Source organism: Mastigoproctus giganteus, chromosome 2, assembly GCF_048544385.1.
Source record: "Mastigoproctus giganteus isolate SK-2022 chromosome 2, ASM4854438v1, whole genome shotgun sequence".
In the NCBI taxonomy this organism is placed as follows: Eukaryota; Metazoa; Arthropoda; class Arachnida; order Uropygi; family Thelyphonidae; genus Mastigoproctus; species Mastigoproctus giganteus.
This window is the reverse complement of record NC_143576.1, coordinates 46,875,740-46,898,956: the sequence shown is the minus strand read 5'-3', so window position 1 is coordinate 46,898,956 and position 23,217 is coordinate 46,875,740. Positions and strand designations below refer to the sequence as shown.

At 38.0% G+C, this 23,217-nt stretch overlaps 1 protein-coding gene across 3 annotated transcripts in view; it reads right to left on the bottom strand.

Moving 5' to 3' along the window:
* Positions 1-23,217, bottom strand: part of unc-119 (unc-119 lipid binding chaperone) — a 225,841-nt gene that overhangs the window by 189,719 nt on the left and 12,905 nt on the right. For all 3 annotated transcript variants that reach the window (XM_090388897.1, XM_090388906.1, XM_090388888.1), the window contains exon 2: positions 5,887-6,000. In XM_090388897.1, coding sequence (XP_090245023.1) covers positions 5,887-6,000 — 114 coding nt within the window. The remainder of the gene's footprint in view (positions 1-5,886; positions 6,001-23,217) is intronic.

Below are 23,217 nucleotides of genomic sequence, written 5' to 3'. Positions count from 1 at the left end.
AAAATAATTTTGATATCATATATTTGTATTTCAGGAAAACTTTTGACACTGTTTTGCATGGAAGACTATTGTACAAATTGGAGCAGAATGGTATTAAGTGTAAGTTGCTACAATGGATGAAAGGATGGTTAAGTGGGAGAAGACAGAGGGTGGTAATCAATGGGTGTTGCTCTTTGTGGACTAATGTTATTAGTGGAGTCCCACATGGTTCGGTGTTGAGTCCACTGTTGTTTTGTATATTTATCAATGATATTGATGAAGGTATATCAGGCTTAATGTCGAAGTTTGCAGATGATACAAAGGTTGGCAGGGTTGTTAATGACAGTAATGGCAGTGTGCTACTGAAACAGGATCTAGATAATTTGGGAAGATGGGCTAAGAAGTGGCAACTGAAGTTTAACCTTGACAAATGCAAAGTACTGCATATAGATAGAAGTAACCTGAGAGAAAAGTACCAATTGTGTGGTACTACACTTAAGGTGGTAGAAAATGAGAAAGAGTTGGGAGTAATTGTGCAGTCAGATTTGAAGTTTTCTGAGCAATGTAGACAGGCTGCCAGGGCAGGTCATGAGGTTTTGTCAATGATATATAGGAATTTTGCTAGCAGGGAAAAGGAGGTGATTGTCCTTCAGTATAAGGCAATGGTCAGGCCACGCCTTGAGTACTGCGTACAATAAGAGAATACACAGGTGCATCGAGATAATGCACATTTTCTGTTAAGATCCATCACTGACTATGGGAGCACTAGTTTAGCAAAAAGCTGTGCTAAAGGTGGTTTTATTAAACATAAGATAATACATTTTTAATTTTTAATTTCAACACCATAGGATTTTACAGATGTTACATGTTACAGGAGGTTCTTTTTAATGCCCTTTCCTCAACATCGGCACCTCCGTAGCCAGGTGGGAAGGAGCAGCAGTGCGTAGCCCACGCTTCTTGATTAGACCGGGGTTCGAGCCCATTACCACCAAATACGGAGGATGCGGAAAGGTCAGGGAATGACCACCGCACATCCCAGAGCAATATGGCCTTAGTTGCTAATGCTCCTAAAAAATAAAAAAAATAAAAAATCAAACCAATCCTCAACATCAGGTGTTATGCTTCTGGGCCTACCTGCTCGTACTCCATGTGCAAAGCGCCCATATTCTCTAAGGCACTGATGAATGTGTGCCTGTTGGACTGCTTTCAGCAGGGAACTGCTTCTTGGTACAAATATGCAGCCTCGAGTGCACTACTGTTGGCTTTATCATACATGAAGTGCATGTCCACATGCTCTTCGTTGCTGTAACCTCTTTCCATGTTGACTATCCTTTGAATAGCACTAGTATGCCTGCTACGTCTCAGAGCACTGAGAGAGGGAAACAGAGAGAATGAGCATAACCTAACCTAAACAAACAAGTCAGTGGTGGATCCCAACTAGAAATGTGCAATATCTTGAAAACAATTCATTTTTAAGGACCCATGTTTACTGGGCTTTTTTTGCATATTGTAGTCTGTACAGTTCACCTTTAAATTATGAAACATCACTTTTGAAACACCCTGTATATATATAGACATTTACAGTTACTGGAACTTTCATTAATACCCTGTTAGCATTAGCATTAGTAGAGGCATATGATGCAAGAAAGCAAGCTTATTCAGCATCAGCCAAAAAAAAAAAAAAAAAACACACCACTCCCATTTCACCCCTCCGTTCGTTCGAAATACCTGTCCAGTTGAGCCTTAAATTTGTTTAAGCTATCAACTTCAACAACAAATGACAGAAGTCGGTTCCACCAACCAACCACCCGCTGGCCAAAGGCAAATTTCCACACATCTATCCGACATCCGTCCTTCCTCAATTTGAATTTATGCCCTCTGAGGTGATTATTTTGAGCAAGATGAAGAATCCCATTGGCATTGATCATGCTCAAACCATTCAAAGCCTTATACACCTCTATCAGATCACCTCGCCGGTGCCTAATCTCCAGACTGTAATTTGCAAAACTTAAGCCTTTCTTCGTAAGAGCAACCCTTTGTTCCATTCACTAATCTTGTTGCCCTTCTCTGTACCCGTTCCAGCAGCTCTACATCCTTCTTGAAATGAGGCCTCCAGACCCGTATACAGTACTCAAGATGTGGCCTAACCATTGCCTTATACAAGGGAATAATCACCTCCTTATCCCTGCTAGAAAAATTCCTGTATATCATTGACAAGACACCATGAGCTACTCTTGCGGCTCGTCTGCACTGCTCAGATCTGCCTGCACAATTACCCCCAGGTCCTTTTCATTCTCCACCACTGTCAGTGTAGTACCGCAGAGTTGATACATTGCTCTGGGGTTACTGTTTCCCATATCTAGTACGTTACATTTGTTAATGTTAAACTTCATTTGCCACCTCTCAGCCCATCTGTTCAACCTTTCCAGATCCTGTTGCAGCAGCATAGCGTCAATAGTGTCCTTAACAACCCTGCCAACCTTTATATCATCTGCAAAATTGGACATTAAACTTGATATCCCATCATCAATATCATCCATAAACACCGAAAACAACAACGGACCCAACACTGAACCCTGAGGAACTCCACTAAAAACATTAGTCCACGTTGAGCAGTGTCCATTGATTACCACTCTCTGTCTTCTGCCACTCAACCATCCCCTTATCCATAGCAGCAATTTGCCTCCAATGCCACACTGCTCCAATTTGTGCAGCAGTCTTCCATGTGTAACAGTATCAAAAGCCTTTCTAAGATCCAAATATATAATATCAAAGTTATTCCCTGCATCCAGTTCTTTTGTGACTACATCATAGTATCCAATCAAATTGGTCAGGCAAGACCTGCCCTTAACAAAACCATGCTGCGTCTGAGCTATAACTGAATTCTTATCTAGATGATCCTGCAGTGCTTCTTCAACCAGTGCCTCCATTAATTTACCTGGAACAGAAGTTAAACTAACAGGTCTATAATTACTTGTGTCAGCCTTTGATTCTCCTTTGTGAACTGGGGTTACATTTGCACATCTCCAGTCTATGGGTACCTCCCCTGAGTCCAAAGAAGCTCTCATAATTATGGCTAGGGGTTTGCTTACTTCCTTTGCTGCCTCCTTTAATATAACTGGATAGATCCCATCCACCCCAGGTACCTTTTTTATGTTTATCCTCAACAATCTCTCCTCCACTTTCCTCTCAGTTATTACAAAATCATCCAGCTCACTGCCAATGTTTACTTTACCTGCATCATTCTCCTTCCTGAATAACTCCTCATGCGTGAATGTAGATGCAAAATACTCGTTTAGATTGTTAGCCACCTGAGCAGGATCCTCAACTGTTGAACCATCAATATCCAGTGGACCAATCTGATTCATCCCTTTCCTTCTTGAGTTTAAATAGGTAAAGAACTCTTTTCTGTTTTTCTTTGCATCCTTTGCCAAGGATTTTTCGTAGTCTGCCTTTGCCTGCCTAATCTCCTTTGTGACTTGGTTACAGACCAACGTATATCTATCATAGGCTTCCATGTCACCCATTAATTTGTATATATCCCATGCATTTTTCTTCTCTGCCACATGTCTCATTAGTTCATCTGACAAACATTTAGGCCTAAACCTTGAACAATATTTCTTAGTTGGTATGTAAAGCCTGGTAGCCTCCAAGATTAGTTCTTGAATGCTTCCCATTTTGAGTTTGCTGTTGGTAACATCATCAGTTGGTCCCACTGTATAGAATTTAAATACTGTCTCAGACCATCATAGTCGCCTTTACGAAAACAAAAACCCTTCCCTTTACTTCTGATGGTAGTTACCTCCTTGAGTAAATCCCACTTGAACACACTGTGATCACTGCCACCTACTGGTTCATTTATCTGCAGATTCTTAATGCATGAAGAATCACTACTGATAATCAGATCAAGAGTATTGCTCCCTCTTGTTAACTCACGAACATGCTGATGTAGAAAACAATCATCCAATAAATCCACAAAAGCCTTGCTAGTGTGCGAGTGACCAATCCACAAATTCCAATCAATATCTGGGAAATTAAAATCCCCCATTATGACTCTCTGATTTACTGGCCCACTCTATTTCCCTGTACAATATCTTATTATACTCATCAGAGTCATTAGGCCTATAGCACACTCCTACTCTCAATTTTGATTTCCCTATGCTTATGTCACACCAAACTGACTCGACACTGCCCTGTCCATCGATGTCGACTGGCTTCACTTCCTTGGACTTTATGTGTTTCTTAACTAATAACATAACCCCTCCTCCCCTCCTGTCCTGTCTATCCTTTCTATACACATTGTATTCCCCAAATTCCAGTTCCGCATTCCTTATATCTGTGTGACACCACGTCTCTGATATCCCAACAATATCTGCCTTTGATGTTTTGAGCAATACCTCAAATTCATTTACTAAACTTCTAGCATTGGTGTACACGCAGGTATACATGCACCTGTTTCTATTCTTAGCTACCCTAACACAACCCATGTGTTTACTTGTACCGCAATGACTCCCAGCAGTCTCTGAAATATCCTGCATCTTGTTTTTCAGGCTTCTGCTCATTTCAATAGAAGCAGTGCAAGGATCACTTCCACCTCTGCCAGTGGCTACTGTTAATCTATTAGTCCTTGTATCCCCCCCAACTAGCAGTTTTCCGACCCACCTAACACTGCCTCGACAGCATCAGCAAAAATTCTTGCACCCTTTCTATTTAAGTGTATCCCATCCCTGTAGAAGCAATCTCTCCTGTTAACAAGTACAGTCCAGGCTGAAAAAAATTCTACCCCTTGAGCCTTGCACAATCCCTCCAGGGCTGAATTGATCGACAAGGCTCTCATCATATACTCCCTCCTATCGTGTCTGGGCAGAATTGCAGACACTTTCAAATTCAACCCTAATTCACGGCTTTTTTTCAACAGTGACCTGTACTTGCTAAGTAATTCCGCTGGTCTCCTACTTTTGAAACACCCTGTATGTATATAGACATTTACAGTTACTGGAACTTTTCTTAATACCCTGTTGATTCTTATTCAATTGTGACCACTGGGAGAACAGCCTGATACATCTGGCTGTGTATTTATTTTCAAGTTCAAGTTACTTTCAAATCACTGACATATTAGTAGTGACAAAATTATGCATGTAAGAAAGCTTACACAGCATCAGCCAAAAAAAAAAATATATTAGCCATTTCATTTTCACATGACTTCTAATAATTTGTCAAATCCATCTTTAAATTCATTCCAATTACCCAACACCAGATGGAAGTTGTTCTAATAAACAATTATTGTCTTATTGAAAACAAATTTTCAAGCATTCATTCTGCAGCCATCCTTTTTCAATTTAAATTAATGTTCCCTTGTTTGTGTGTGTGCCACCTGAGAACAAGTAATATGCCATAAGCATTTAGTTTACTTAACCCATTTAAAGCCTTAAACACTTCAATCAGGTTTCCTCACAGGTTTTGAGAGACTGCAATTTACAGAACTCAGTTTTTCTTGGTAAGAGTACTTTTTTTGCCCCTGTGCTCTTCTCTGCACCTGTTCCAACAGAACTACATCCTTTCTAAAATGAGCCTTAAGACCTGTATGCTTTAGTCAAGACATGAGTTAACCATCTTTGTCCTGACTGTAACTGAATATTCCAGCATATTCTTTGGTAGCTCAACATTCCTGAATGTAACTGTGTTTTAATTCTGTTGTCATGCATATAACTAAATCTAAAAAGTTTAAGTCAGAATGCAAAAAAGTGTTCTTATCCAAGCAATTTATAAGTCATATTTAGCATGACTTTCAATGATCATATGAATTTTTTGTTTATTAGTAACGTTCATGCATTTACCATAATTAATAAATAAAATAACATGAAATGGAAACAAAAATATTTGTTTAACAAAAAAAAAAAAACTTACCTGGTGGAGGAGGTTTTGCAATTTCAAATAAAACTGTGCCTGTTTCCATATCCCTTATCTTAAAGCGAGTGAAATCAATGTCATAGACATTTGCTTCAGGAGAGCACAAATAATCTGTTGAGTATAAAAACTATATTTCATTTTAAAATTTTAAATACCATTCACAATACTTTTCTAAAAATAAATTAATAAGACAAGTAATTAGATCGTATGTATAGCTTAGCTTAATTAAACTCCTTAAAATATCAAGAGTCAATAAGACAAGTAATATATTTCTTCTCTCATTATTATTTGTACTGTAATTTACATACAAGAATAATATCAGAATTCTTGTACTGTAATCTCTATAAAGATTCATTATTATTTTTACTGTAACTGTTGCAGCCAATGAATCTTTATACAGAGATCATTAGCATGGAGGTAGTTTTCTCAAGTTTACAGGAAGTGGTCAATTTTTATTGCTTCTGTAAGTTAAGCATGTGTGTTACATGATTGTGATCATTCAACATTTCCAAATATGAATATGATGTGTGACCTTTACTGTTGTATAAAGAAGTCGAAGGTCAGTCTTCTCTCTTTCTGTTACCCCATTCACAAGTATGAACATATAAACATACACATACCTTTTGAATACTGCACTTTTGATACTGTTGATACAAGCCTTACCTGTCCTCAGGGTAAATCTAAACTGTGATTGGTCCCAGGAGACCTCATCCTTCTATTTAGTTTCTTAAAATCACTTAAATTACCATAGTTTGAGATTACATTATAGCATAAAAAGAGAGCTAATTTGTTAACAGATGTCTTGGTACATGAGGCTGATGTTATAATATGGATAGCATTTGAGGAATGTGAGTATCCATTGTTATTTATTTTTATTAATTGATTACTAAATAATTAAGTAGTCACCCAAACTTAGCTTCTGTTATTTAGCTATTAGTATTGTCCATTATATTAAAATTAATACGGAATTTACCTAATAGTTAAGGATTAATTATCTGACAGCGATTAACTATTAATTGTCCAATTCAGAAATAAAGAAATATGTAATTAAAGTAGCAACCTTGTGTAATTAAGTAACCACAGCTGCCTATTGTACTGTCTTTGCAGTCACTGAAGAATTGGTACAAGAAGTATGAAGAAATGTCTGAGAATAATCCCTAATCTAATCCTTTTAGAAATTAAAGACAAATTATATTCCACACAGAATGCAGTGCTTATATTCTCATTAATTTCCATTTTTAACTTTATTTTTTAAATCCACATAATTTGAAATGTGGAAGAGAAAATTTTTGAAAGTAGGTTAAAAATATGTGATATTTTATTTCACATATAAAAATAAAATATATATATATATAAAAATATGATATTTTATTGCAGATTGGGGGGGAGGGGAATCAATAATGCTAGAAACCAAAACTGGCTCGTGATAAAAAAAAGTTTGTATTCACTAAACTAAGCATTCATAAGAAGGAGCACAAATTACACTGTTACTGATAAAAAATATATATTTTTTAAATATTTTTTATTTATTTATTTTGTAATTTCAGGGTAACCGTTAACTGTTGCTTATGATGAAGAAAAATGGGTTACTTAACTTCATTTCATTTTTTTTTTTTTTACATTAGATATGGCAATAGTCAACAGTTACCCTGAAAGTATGTCTTATCTAACCTGTCTGGGTAGATATGACTTGTATATGTACAAAAATGTTAACTATTATTTGAAAGATAGAATTAGTTCCCAATATGATTATTATTATTTTTAATATCATTATTTTTTGCAATTATTATTTAATTTTATTATAATCTATAAAATCTATTTTTAATAGATTTTATAGGAGTGGGGTTCCCCAAGAATCGGTTCTTGGACCACTGTTGTTTTTCATTGACAAAGGGTAGAAGGCATGATGTCAAAATTTGCAGATGACATAATGATTGGCAAAGTTGTTAATGATCAGTGCCAAGCAGTGATCCTTCAGGATGACTTGAACAGACTTAAAAGATGGTCAGTGAAGTGGCAGCTATTTTAATGCTGCTAAATGCAAGGTCTTACACACAAGGTCTTGTGTCTTGCAAGGTCTTAGGGAATAGCAACCCACAAATAAATTTGGTGGGGCTGAATTAAAAATAGTGGAGGAGGAAAGGGATCTGGGAGTTAGAATACAGGCAGATAAGAAGTTTTCTGAACAGTGTAAACAGGCAGCCAACAAAGCCCATGGTGTCCGATCCATGATTTACCTAACACTATGCTGTAGAGATAAGAAGGTCATAATTCTACTGTATAAGACAATTGTAAGACCACATCTGAAAAAAAGACAGCTTCTTGAAAGGGTCCATAGACAAGAAGGTCGAATAGCGAGATCGGCAGAAGAATGACCATATAAGGAAAGACTGATTATGTAAGCAACAGAGCTTGGCAACTAGGCACCTCGGAGGTGACCTAACTGAGGTTTATCAGGCTCTGAGAGGGATTAATAAAATGAGCTGAAGTGAAATTCTCACTGCCCCCGTCACAAGTATGGACACACTGCCAGGGGCTGCAGCCAGAAAATTCCTGTCTGTGGCTAATGTGCAATCACTGGCAATGGCTTTAAAAACTGTCAAAACAAAAAACAGCAGCCAAAGTGTGCTACTTATAAGTCAGCCAGACTGTCTGACCATTTACACAGTATCGGGGATATAAAATGCCATTTATCAAAAAAAAAATGACCAAATTAATCCAATCTAAAACCACTGAGTCAGACAGAATATGAAAGGGACTAGGGCTCTAAACGTCATCCAATTGGATGCTCGAAGAGCACACGCTATTGTTGATCAGATCAAAAAACGTTAGAGGGAAATGATATAGATATCTTGGTACAGTAGAATGTCGGTTATCCGGAAGTCAGTTATCCAGAATAATTTGAAAGGCTGATTTTAATTCTTCTTTTTTTTTATTAATGGAAGTATTTGAGACAAATCTTTATTATGTTATGAGAGTATTTCTGTGTGTTTTTTTACGTTCTATACGACATAAAAAAACAGAGCCTTAGGGCTGACTGATGACCCAAACTGCACAGTGGAGAGAATGAAGACTGGGCACACATTCTTTATGAATGTATAATTTATAACATCCGTAGAACCCAATAGGCCCTCCCTTCCCAGGGGACAAAAACATTTATTCATAACAAAAGAGAACAATTATAAAGCTTTCATAAACTTCAAGCAAAAGATATTTGAAAAGCAGAGGAATACCCAAAGACAAGCAATCCAGCCCACCCAGCAGCCAAACGATGATCAATAGTCAAAAATGCCCACGTCTCCCATCACACCCAGTTGGATTGGACTGATTTTACTGGTGCAAAAACAACTGCGGTTATAGTATTCCAGGAAAAATTTAAAATGCAAAAGAAGATAGAGATTCTGGTAACTTTTCTAAAGGTTACCACTTCAAATTGTTATATATATAAAAATAAGTATAAGTTTAAAAGTATATTATCTAATTTAGATACGTGTGTATATAACAGCTTGTAAAAACATTGAAACTGCTGACACATGGTCGTTGTCTGATAAGTAAAGGGGGTAAAATATATATTGCGAATACAAGTAAAATTAATGCAATTGATTAAAATATGCTTTATTGATAAAATGGTGTCACAAAACTCGCACACAGGAGGGTCATCTGCCCACAGTAGAAATGAATGTGTTACATGACTGTGTCCTTTGCGGAGTAAGGCAAAAACAACTTCCTCGCTATGATTCCTGCGCAGACTAGACTGTAACATTTCAATTACAGGATTTATCTGGTACAGGCAGTTCCCGCTTTAAGAGTTTTTGCTTTACGAATGTTAAACATTCATAAATACCTCATTTCAAAGCATGTGTGTAGCTATACAATATAGTTTACCTCGCTTTATGATATTAATCCGTTCCAGAGACACCATCGTAAAAATATCGTAATGTGAACCCAATAAAACAACTGGATATTGATGGTTCAACAGTTGAGGATCCTGCTCAGGTGGCTAACAATCTAAACGAGTATTTTGCATCTACATTCACGCATGAGGAGTTATTCAGGAAGGAGAATGATGTAGGTAAAGTAAACATTGGCAGTGAGCTGGATGATTTTGTAATAACTAAGAGGAAAGTGGAGGAAAGATTGTTGAGGATAAACATAAAAAAGGCACCTGGGGTGGATGGGATCTATCCAGTTATATTAAAGAAGGCAGCAAAGGAAGTAAGCAAACCCCTAGCCATAATTATGAGAGCTTCTTTGGACTCAGGGGAGGTACCCATAGACTGGAGATGTGCAAATGTAACCCCAATTCACAAAGGAGGATCAAAGGCTGACACAAGTAATTATAGACCTGTTAGTTTAACTTCTGTTCCAGGTAAATTAAGGGAGGCACTGGTTAAAGAAGCACTGCAGGATCATCTAGACAAGAATTCAGTTATAGCTCAGACGCAGCATGGTTTTGTTAAGGGCAGGTCTTGCCTGACCAATTTGATTGGATATTATGATGTAGTCACAAAAGAACTGGATGCAGGGAATAACTTTGATATTATATATTTGGATCTTAGAAAGGCTTTTGATACTGTTGCACATGGAAGACTGCTGCACAAATTGGAGCAGTGTGGCATTGGAGGCAAATTGCTGCTATGGATAAGGGGATGGTTGAGTGGCAGAAGACAGAGAGTGGTAATCAATGGACACTGCTCAACGTGGACTAATGTTATTAGTGGAGTTCCTCAGGGTTCAGTGTTGGGTCCGTTGTTGTTTTCGGTGTTTATGGATGATATTGATGATGGGATATCAAGTTTAATGTCCAATTTTGCAGATGATACAAAGGTTGGCAGGGTTGTTAAGGACACTATTGACGCTATGCTGCTGCAACAGGATCTGGAAAGGTTGAACAGATGGGCTGAGAGGTGGCAAATGAAGTTTAACATTAACAAATGTAACGTACTACATATGGGAAACAGTAACCCCAGAGCAATGTATCAACTCTGCGGTACTACACTGACAGTGGTGGAGAATGAAAAGGACCTGGGGGTAATTGTGCAGGCAGATCTGAGCAGTGCAGACGAGCTGCAAGAGTAGCTCATGGTGTCTTGTCAATGATATACAGGAATTTTTCTAGCAGGGATAAGGAGGTGATTATTCCCTTGTATAAGGCAATGGTTAGGCCACATCTTGAGTACTGTATACGGGTCTGGAGGCCTCATTTCAAGAAGGATGTAGAGCTGCTGGAACGGGTACAGAGAAGGGCAACAAGATTAGTGAATGGAACAAAGGGTTGCTCTTACGAAGAAAGGCTTAAGTTTTGCAAATTACAGAGTCTGGACACTAGGCGCCGGCGAGGTGATCTGATAGAGGTGTATAAGGCTTTGAATGGTTTGAGCATGCTCAATGCCAATGGGATTCTTCATCTTGCTCAGAATAATCAGCTCAGAGGGCATAAATTCAAATTGAGGAAGGACGGATGTCAGATAGATGTGCGGAAATTTGCCTTTGGCCAGCGGGTGGTTGGTTGGTGGAACTGACTTCCATCACTTGTTGTTGAAGTTGATAGCCTAAACAAATTTAAGGCTCAACTGGACAGGTATTTCGAGCGAACAGAGGGGTGAAATGGGAGTGGTGTGTTTTTTTTTTTTGGCTGATGCTGAATAAGCTTGCTTTCTTGCATCATATGCCTCTACTAATGCTAATGCTAAAACATTGTTTTTTGATAATTCGTTCCATGACCTCGGAAGTTGAAATTTTCACTATATAACTCTCTAAAAGGTCGTTTTTATAGGGTAAATTGTATTAGTTACCAATTCAAATCATTAAAATGAACTACACTTTCATCGTTATCATACATTCTGTTATAAGAACCAATTTTTAACGGCTTTGTAATATTTTTCTAAAGCATATTTTCTGGAGGTCACTACCATAAAACAATAAAAATTTGCAGTTTTTGGTTTATTGGGCTTTAAGAATTTTCTGTTACTGAAAGCAATTATAAAGGGGTAGTAAACTTGATGTTGCATTTGCAAAAATACCGATAGCTGGAATTATGTGGTTTTTTATGTTATTATGGTGAAATGTGTTTCCCCTCTAGAATATTCTCTTCATTCCTTTTTTTTTAAGCTTCGTAAACTTGTTACTCCATTAAAAAATGTTTATACATGCTATTGAAATTTATAAAGAAAAGAGATTATCTCAGAAACTAATGCCTCTTGAAGCATTTCTGAAGATGACTCCTTGTGCAATAAACCAACGAGTGCTGAGCCAACAATGAGTGTGCATTTAGTCAAGATGATGATGAAGAATAAACATTCTTTAACATTTGTAAGTCATAAATAAATTTCTTTATTATTATAATTTGCTTGATATTACAGGCAACGTTTTCATTTCTTTGGATAAATCAATCATTGTTTAAACAAAAACTAATTAGCTAACTAATTTCATTGTTGAGAACGTAAGCCCTATTTTTAACATTGTCTATGGGAAAAAAAATTCCTGCTTTATGAGTTTGCTTTATGAGCGTGCAACAGGAACAAATTAACTCATAAAGTCAGGAATTACCTGTATAATTTATTGGTTCTCTCTCTCTATGCCACGGTTCTTGCCATTGCGAGTATATCGTGTTGTGTATTATTTGCCTGTAGACTATATAGCGGACTGACAGGCAAAGATTGTTAGCGGGACTTGCTGATTGGGCTGCCATGTCAGCTAATTCATTTCCCATTATCATAATGTAACTAGAATCCAGTGGAAGTGGATTCTAGTACCAAATATCAAACTGGTGTTCATAAAGAGAATGTGTCTTCTGCTGAACCTGACAGAGAATTGGATGGGAGTTGTCTCAAAGATAATAAAGCCTGTAATATACTCAAAGCATTGGAATACATTATTAACCTTTGATATTGATAAATTCTAATGTGATCCAAGGCATGCTCTATAGCATGCTAGACTCAGGAAGAATCTGCTGAGATATAATAGTGTCTGGAAAGACTACAGCAGATCCAACACACGATTCTGACTTTTGTATATAAAATACAAAAAGAAAGATTTTTCCTTTCTTGAAGGAGCCCAAAATAAATAACTTTGTACATTAAGGGCTGCTTTAATAATCTCTTTAATCAGTCAATTGAAGAGAAGGCTTTCAAATTGTTTTGGAAATCATTATGATCACTTGTTTGCCACTCAGGGTCTGAAAATGCTGCAGAAGTTGAATGCCGGTTCAAGAAGTTTTTTGGATATAAAAACCGCCACAATAAAGAACATAAAGCAAATTGTGAAGAAGTTTGATGAAGTGGGAACAGTGCCATACCAATTTGAAACTTGTAAGAGAGGATACAAAAATAAATCTGAAAAAAAAAAAAAATCTCAAAGAAAGCAAAGTACAGAATTTAATATACCTGAAACAAGTTTAAACAGAATCATAAAGCAATTTAAACACAAGTTTTATCATCCCATGTTGATAAAAAAAATCTGAATGAGGTAGACTCAGAAGACTGAAATTTGCTGAACAGTTTTTGGCCATAAGTGATATCTGTGTTTGTGTTACAAACCAGATATCACTTGTTTTGTGGACCAATCATTCCATTAATGCACTACAAAATCAATAAAAATCACACCTGCACATTCTTAGACCAATTTCTCAAGTTAACGAATCAGACAGCATACAGGGTTCCATTGTGTTGCCACTGCACTCCTCAGATTTAATACTACATGATTGGCGCCTCCGTAGCCAGGTGGGCAGGAGCAGCAGTGTGTAGCATACACTTCTTGATTAGACCAGGGTTCGAGCCGTGACCACCAAATACGGAGGATGCGGAAAGGTCAGGTAATGACCACCTCATATCCCGAGGGCAATATGGCCTTAGTTGCTAATGCTCCTAAAAAAAAAAAAAAAAAAAAAACCAAACCAAACCAAACCTGTATGATTACTTGTTTTGTGGAGATTTTTAAAAGACAGCGTTAGTAATTCTTTATCCTTTAAGAATCACCGCAAAAAGTAATCATGTAGTGTGAATAACACAGGTCTCTTCATCAGTAAATAGTTAAGAGAATCTGGGAATATTTCTAAGGAATGTGCCATGTCATGTGACACTGATTTTCCAATGACCAAAGTGGCGGCCAAATTGAAGAGATAATGAAATTTTTTTCTTTTTTAAAGTTTATATATATGCACTTTTTATTGTGTTAGCATTCATTAACATATATTCAAATAGCATTCTTATTTACAGTCAAACATATTTCCTTACTTATGAACTACCTTGTATAATGTCAGAGTTGTTTCATGCATAAACTACATTATAACCTCATGATAGCAACATATTTATCAGGAATCTCTCCTTCATAAAACTATGCTGAGATCACTCGGGATACAATTTTTGTCAAGATCCTATGTTGTATCTTTAATCAAAGATTACATAATCTTACCAACAATAAAAGTCAAACACACAGCTCCATAACTGGCCATCACTTCTTTAGCTTCTCTCTTATGGATTGGGAGATGCTGGCATGTTCAAGGAAATAATCCCTGAATCTAACAATGATCTCATTAATATTACTGATGACTGGATGCACTGACCAGCCTGATTTTTCACTATAACCGGATAAATACAAACTGCCTCTACAGTTTTACAATCTCTCAGTAGCTTCTCAGATAGATGTTTCTCTGATATAACAACATCCTTATTTGATGATAGTTAAACTCGGCTTCATTATTTCTCCCTTGCTCAACGCAACTCAACTGCCATTAGCATTAGTAGAGGCATATGATGCAAGAAAGCAAGCTTATGCAGCATCAGCCAAAAAAAAAAAAAACCACTTCCCTTTCACCCCTCCGTTCATTCGAAATACCTGTCCAGCTGAGCCTTACATTTATTTAGGCTATCAACTTCCACGACAAGGGATGGAAGTCTGTTCCACCAACCAACTACCTGTTGGCTAAAAGTAAATTTCCGCACGTCTATCCTATTTCTGTCTTTCCTCAATTTGAATTTATGCCCTCTCAGGTGATAATTCTGAGCAACAGGAAGAATCCCATCAGCACTGAGCATGCTCAAACCATTCAAGGCTTTATACACCTTTATCAGATCAGCTCGCCGGTGCCTAATCTCCAGACACTGTAATTTGCAAAACTTAAGCCTTTCTTCGTAACAGCACTACTTTGTTCCATTCACTAATCTTGTTGCCCTTCTCTGTACTCGTTCCAGCAGCTCTACATCCTTCTTGAAATGAGGCTTCCAGACCTGTATACAGTACTCTAGGTGTGGCCTGACCATTGCCTTATACAAGGGAATAATCACCTCCTTATCCCTGCTAGATTGCTATATATCATTGACAATACACCATGAGCTACTCTTGCAGCCCGTTTGTCTGCACTGCTCAGAGAACTTCATATCTGCCTGCACAATCACCCCAGGTCCCTTTCATTCTCTACCACTGTCAGTGTAGTACCACAGAGTTGATACGTTGCTCTGGGGTTGCTGTTTCCCATATGTAGTACAGTAAACCCCCGCTATTTGAGGGGGTTACGTTCCTGAGGAATGTCGCGAATACCGAAAACGCGAATACTGAGTTATGGCTCCCATAGTAATAAAGGGGTTCCGTTCCAAAGTATGAAATATATAAGAAAAACTAGTCTAAAATTTTGTCTATGTATGTATTATATGAACCTTCATAATATGACTATGTACATAGACAGTACATAGTGAAATGCAAGCATATGGCATCAAAATGAAAATAAGAAACAATTTAATATTAAATGTAATATTTATTAGAAATTTCAAACAAATCTTTCAAACCAGCACCTTTGCTTGCTAGCAAAAAAAAAACATCCCGCCAGTGCTATCACCAGTTTCGCTAAAGTGTTGATAAAGGAGTTTTGCCTTTTCGCGAATGATGAGTGAACTTAACAGAATTTTATTTTGAGTTCGGTCTTCTATCCACAGATTTAAAACTTTTCCATTTTTTCTAATTTAACATCACAAGTTACAGAGCAAATTTTTGAAGCAATTAGTGCGTTTTCACGGACACTACGGCAGATTTTTTCTTCCGATTTCCTGATTGATCGTACTGTTGACTCATTGATTTTATAATGTTTTGCCACTGAGGACACACTTTCACCATTAGAAATTTTGTCTAATAACTCAATTTTATTCGCTAATGTCATTACCTTCTTTGATATTTTCACATTTCTCTTTTTATTCGTAGCCATATTTTTGTAGGGGTTAGAAAGAACTTGTCCACAATAAAGTCACTTTCTTCCGTTAACACACTCGAAAAAGTCTGTTTTACACTGCAAAATGGTAGATTTATCATTTTTGTAAGCATATCAATTTATAAATTGATAAATTTATTCAATTTATAAACATATAAATTAAAACCAAACGACAAAACCTTCCATGACAAACGCATAACACATACTGAACAAGGATTAGCGAGAAACATCCACGCTCGCGATTTTTTTACCCCCTCTCCCCCCACCCACTGAGCGCTGTTTTGACCGGGAAAGATAATTTTAGCCAAGCCCATGTTTTTTATGGCAGAAAATATTCACGGCGCTTTAAAATTCACATTTTTTTAGGTTTCATTTTATATTAAATCGGCGATCGCGAATACGCGAAACCGCGAATACAGATACCGCGAATAGCGGAGGTTTACTGTACTTTACATTTGTCAATGTTAAACTTCATTTGCCACCTCTCAGCCCATCTGCTCAACCTTTCCAGATCCTGTTGCAGCAGCAGCATAGCGTCAGTAGTGTCCTTGACAACCCTGCCAACCTTCGTATCGACTGCAAACTTGGACATTAAATTTGATATACCATCATCAATATCATTTATAAATACAGAAAACAATAATGGACCCCCAATACTGAACCCTGAGGGACTCCACTAATAACATTAGTCCACGATCAACAGTGTCCATTGATTACCACTCTCTGTCTTCTCCCCCTCAACAATCCCTTTATCCATAGCAGCAATTTGCCTCCAATGCCACACTGCTCCAATTTGTGCAGCAGTCTGCCATGTGCAACAGTACCAAAAGCCTTTCTAAGATCCAAGTATATAATATCAAAGTTATTCCCTGCATCCAGTTCTTTTGTGACTGCATCATAGTATCCAATCAAATTGGTCAGGCAAGACTTCCCCTTAACAAAACCATGCTGTGTCGAAGCTATAACTGAAGTCTTGTCTAGATGATCCTGCAGTGCTTCTTTAACCAGTGCCTCCATTAATTTTCTGGGAACAGAAGTTAAACTCACAGGTCTATAATTACTTGAATTGGTCCTCTTTGATCCGCCTTTGTGAATTGGGGTCACATTAGCACATCTCCAGTCCATGGGTACCTCCCCTGAGTCCAAGGAAGCTCTCATAATTATAGTTAAGGGTTTGCTTACTTCCTTTGCTGCCTCCTTTAATATAGCTCCCATCCACCCGAGGTGCATTTCTGGTGTTTATCTTCAACAATTTCTCCTCCACTTTACTCTCAGTTATTACAAGATTCTCTAGCTTACTGCCAGAGTTGAATACACCTCTGGCATTCCCCTCGCTGAATAACTCCTCATGTGTGAATGTCAATGCAAAATATTCATTTAGTTTGTTAGCTACCTGAGCAGGATCATCAACAGTTGACCCATCGATATCAAGTGGACCAATCTGATTCATCCCCTTCCTTCTAGAGTTTACATAAGTAAAGAACTCTTTGCTGTTTTTCTTTGTAACCCTTGCCAAAGATTTCTCGTAATCTACCTTCATCTGCCTAACCTCCTTTGTAACTTGGTTACAGATCAACTTGTATCTATCATAGGCTTCTGTGTCAAGTGTTCATTTATGTGTATCCCATGTATTTTTCTTCTCTGCCATATGTCTGATTAGTTCATCTGACATCCATTTAGGCCTAAACCTTGAACAATATTTCTTAGTTGGTATGTAAAACCTAGTAGCTTCCAAGAATGCTTGAATGCTTTCCTTTGAATGCTTCCCATTTTGAATTTGCTGTTGGTAACATCATCAGTTGGTCCCACTGTATAGAATTTAAATACTGTCTCAGTCCATCGTAGTCACCTTTACGAAAGCAATAACCCTTCCCTTTACCCCTAATGGTAGTTACCTCTTTGAGTAAATCTCACTTCAGCACACTGTGATCACTGCCACCTAGTGGTTCATTTATCTGCAGATTCTTAATGCATGAAGAATCACTACTGATAATCAAATCAAGAGTATTACTCCCTCTAGTTGCCTCCCACACATGCTGATGTAGAAAACAATCATCCAATAAATCCACAAAAGCCTTCCTAGTGTATGAGTGACCAGCCCCCAAATTCCAGTCAATATCTGGGAAATTAAAATCCCCCATTATAAGACTCTCTGATTTACTGGCTCACTCTATTTCCCTGTACAGTTTCTTATTATACTCATCAGAGTCATTAGGCCTATAGCACACTCCTACTCTCAATTTTAATCTCCCAATGCTTATGTTACACCAAACTGACTCGACACTGCACTGTCCAGAGATGTTGACTGGTTTCACTTCCTTGGATTTTATGTGTTTCTTAACTAATAGCATAACCCCTCCTACCTTCCTATCCTGTCTATCCTTTCTGTTGACATTGTACTCCCCAAATTCCAGTTCTGCATTCCTTATATCTGTGTGACACCACGTCTCTGAAATCCCAACAATATCTGCCTTTGATGTTTTGAGCAATACCTCAAATTCATCAAATTTATTTACTAAACTCCTAGCATTGGTGTACACGCAAGTATACACGCACCTGTTCTTTTTCTTACCTACCCTAACACAACCCATGTGTTTACTTGTACCCCAATGATTCCCAGCAGTCTCTGAAATATCCTGCATCTTATTTTCCAGGCTGCTGCTCATTCCAATAGAAGCAGTGCAAGAATCACTTTCACCTCTGCCAGTGGCTACTGTTAATCTATTAGTCCTTGTATCTCCCCAATCTAGCAATTTTCCGACCCACCTAATACTGCCTCGATAGCATCAGCAAACATTCTTGCACCCTTTCTATTTAAGTGTATCCCATCCCTGTAGAAGTAGTCCTCCTGTTAACAATAAGTAGAGCAAACCCCACACCAAGTTCGTGGCAAGCAACAGGCAGTTTATTAGGTTCAAGCATCGCGCTGGTTTCCAAAACATTAAAATATGCGGTGAAGTCACCAGTGCCGATTCTGCAGCTGCAGAGAAATTTTGTGATGTGTTGGAAAAAATTGATGAAGGTGGCTATTCAATGCAGCAAGAATAACTCTTTATTGGATATGACGAGACTGCTCTATATTGGAAAATAATGTCGGATCAAACGTACATTGCCAAAGAGGAAAAGACATTGCCAGGTTTCAAGGCTTCAAAAGATAGGGCCAGGCTCTTGTTTGGGGCTAACGCAGAGGGAGATTACAACTTAATACCACTACTTGTGTACCATTCTGGAAATCCCCGTGAATTTAAGGGCATCAAAAAGCCACCCTATGCGAGCATTTCCGATCAAACCAGAGAACATGGATAACAATATCTCTCTTTGAGGATTGGTTTAAATGCTGCTTCATTCCCGAGGTTGAAAAATATTGTAAAGACGACATTCCTTTCAAGATTTTGTTTCTATCAGATAATACTCCTGTACTTCCTACGCATATAGATGATTTCAATTCGAACGAGAGAGTCATATTTCTACCGCCAAACACGACTTCACTCAACCAACCATCCAGCATTGTCTGCAGTAAACGGCGAGAAAAATTATGTTAAGAGACTTTTAGAAATCTTACAATATTTACCACGCCATCTTAAACATTAATAAGGCCTGGGCAGAAATTACTAAAAGTTGTTTAAATGGCGCATGGAAGAAAATATGCCCGCAGCACATAAAAGGCTTCGAAGGGTTTGAAAAAGATGACTCATATGAAGAGGTTACAGATAAGATTGTAAAAGTTGCAGAGCTACTTCAGTTGGAGGTTGTTGGCAAAAACGTGGAGCAGTTAATAGAGAAAGAAGGGGAAGAATTATCTAACGAAGAACTTATTGACTTGCAGGCAGAGATAGTGAAAGAAGAAAATGCTGACGAAGCTCAAGATGAAACAAATGAGAAGCCGAGACGTTCATCACCAGAGAGATGGCAATGCTGAGGTTTGAGAAGATGGATCTTGACAGCGAATGATTCTTAAAAGTTAACAGTGGGGTGAATGATATGCTTGCTTGCTACAAAGAAATCTATAATGAAACGAAAAAAGCCACCGTCCAGTCTTCCATTAATGTTCCTTCGTAAGGTTGAGGGACCAACTCCTTCTAAATCTCCACAGCCCACAGTACTTATCAGCTGAAGGCATCGATTCTGGCAACGATGCTTGAGAGGTAAAACATACTAACATTATGCTTGTCTCCTCTCTTTTTTTGTAATTTTATAATTTTGCAATTTTTTAAATTGCACGCTTTTTTAACTTTTCCTGTGCATGAGATAAAAAATTGAATAAATACGATAAATAATTCTATTCACATGTTCATTGAACATTTCTTTTTTGATCAATCAATTCAGCGAGCACAGCTGCGAGTGCTGCACAAGCATGGGGGAAATTTCAACTAACATAGAGTTCCGTGGAATGCAAAAGCCTTATGTTAATCGGTGGGTTGCTGGAGCCTTTATCTCATGGCTATTCACAACCTCATGTTGTTTGGCATTACAAGAATGCAAAATGGGATGACCTGTGAGATACCTTTTCTTCTTTTCCTTGGTCGGATTACTGTTTTAAAACTTCTGATGTCAACGTTTGCTCAGTTCTTGTCATTGAAATTATTCTTGCAGAAATGGAATTCTTTATCCCACACTCCACTTTAAAATTTCATCCTTTATGTAAACCTTGGTTTTCCAATAAATGTGTTAACACTGTTCAAGAGAAGAATGTTTCATATTGTCATTGGCTTGTTTCTAATTCTTCAGTTTCATTTTCTGCCTACACCAAAGCTCGCAACAATTGTAAAGCAGTTATTAATCAGTCCAAACTAGTTGGAACAGGCTAACAGTAGAAAACTTGCTTCTTGCCCTAACGTTAGCCGAGCATTCTGGTCTTTTGCCAAAGCTATTGGCCGCAACTTTTGCCCATCTCTGCTCCCACCTTTGTCCAAACCAGATGGTTCTGTTGTCACTTCAGCCAAGGATAAAGCTGACCTGCTAGCATCCCATTTTTCTTCCAACTCATGTATTAATGATCTTGGTAAAACACCTCCCACCATTCCCGACACGCGCCACTCAATGCCTCCTGTGGTTTTCTGCCAAAAGGATGTCAGAAGGATTTTGATGAATCTTAATGCTAAGAAAGCCCCAGGTCCGATGGTATTTCTCCACTTGTTCTCAAAATCTGTGCTCCTCAGCATACTCCTGTTCTTTGCCGCCTTTTTTCACTTTATTATTCCAAAGGTGTTTTTCCTTCTGCTCGGAAATTTGCTCATATCCAGCCAGTTCCTAAAAAGGATGACAAATCCCTACCATCCAATTATCGTCCCATTGCAATTACTTCTACTCTTTCTAAAGTAATGGAGAAATCAATTAACCGCCAACTCTTAAACTACCTAGAAACCTTCCATCAGTGTCCATCCACTGGTGATATTCTGGCTTACGTTACACATTTTTGGACTAATTCAATGGAAAGATTCAGTGAAACACAAGTAGTTGCTCTTGACATCTCAAAGGCTTTCAATCATGTTTGGCATAAAGGTCTTCTAAACAAGCTTCCATCTTATGGTTTGCCAACTGGTTTTAGTAATTGGTTATCCAGTTTTCTCTCTGATCGCTCACTGAGGGTGATGGTAGATGGCTCTCTGTCTTCTAACTTCTCCACTAATGCCGGTGTCCCCCAAGGTTCAGTTCATCCCCCCACTCTTTTCCTCTTATATATTAATGACCTTCTTCCCTTGACTGGAAATCCTATCCATAGTTTTGCTGATGATAGCACATTGCATTCTACTTTCCATTTCGAGAAACCTTGCCCTGCTCAATCAGCTTCAACTTCTCGAAAATCTGCTACCAATTCCTTAAATGCCAATCTTCAGGTATTTCTCCAGTGGAGAAAACACAACTTAGTTGATTTCAACCCTTCTAAACCTTTCATTGACCCTTCACTTACCTGACATCTTCAACCCTTCATTGACTGGAATTTGTGTGTGGGTCGCTCACACACTAGCAAGGCTTTTGTGGATTTATTAGATGATTGTTTTCTACATCAGCATGCTCAGGAGGCACTTAGAGGGAGTAATACTCTTGATTTGATTATCAGTAGTGATTCTTCATGCATTAAGAATCTGCAGATACAGAAACCACATAGTGGCAGTGACCACAGTATGCTGAAGTGGGATTTACTCAAAGAGGTAACTACCATCAGCGGTAAAGGGAAGGGTTATTGCTTTCGTAAAGGCAACTATGATAGTCTGAGACAGTATTTAAATTTATACAGTGGGACCAACTGATGATGTTACCAACAGCAAATTCAAAATGGGAAGAATTCAAAGAACTTATCTTGGAAGCTACATACCAGGCTTTACATACCAACTATGAAATATTTTTCAAGGTTTAGGCCTAAATGGATATCAGATGAACTAATAAGACATATGGCAGAGAAGAAAAATGCATGGGATACACATAAATGAACACGTGACACAGAAGCCTATGCTAGATATAAGTTGATCTGTAACCAAGTTCCAAAGGAGGTTAGGCAGGCGAAGGCAGATTACGAGAAATCTTTGGCAAGGGATGCAAAGAAAAACAGCAAAGAGTCCTTTACTTATGTAAACTCTAAAAGGAAGGGGATGAATCAGATTGGTCCACTTGATATCGATGGTTCAACTGTTGATGATCCTGCTCAGGTAGCTAACAAACTAAATGAATATTTTGCATCACCATTCACACACGAGGAGTTATTCAGCGAGGGGAATGCCAGAGGTGTATGCAACTCTGGCAGTAAGCTAGATAATCTTGTAATAACTGAGAGTAAAGTGGAGGAGAAATTGTTGAAGATAAACACAAGAAAGGCACCTGGGGGTGAATGAGATCTATTCAGTTATATTAAAGGAGGCAGCAAAGGAAGTAAGCAAACCCTTAGCCATAATTATGAGAGCTTCCTTGGACTCAGGGGAGGTACCCATAGACTGGAGATGAGAAACTGTGACCCCAATTCACAAAGGAGGATCAGGGGCTGACACAAGTAATTATAGACCTCTGAGTTTAACTTCTGTTCCAGGAAAATTAATGGAGGTACTAGTTAAAGAAGCACTGAAGGATCATCTAGACAAGAATTCGGTTATAGCTCTGACACAGCATGGTTTTGTTAAAGGGAAGTCTTGCCTGAC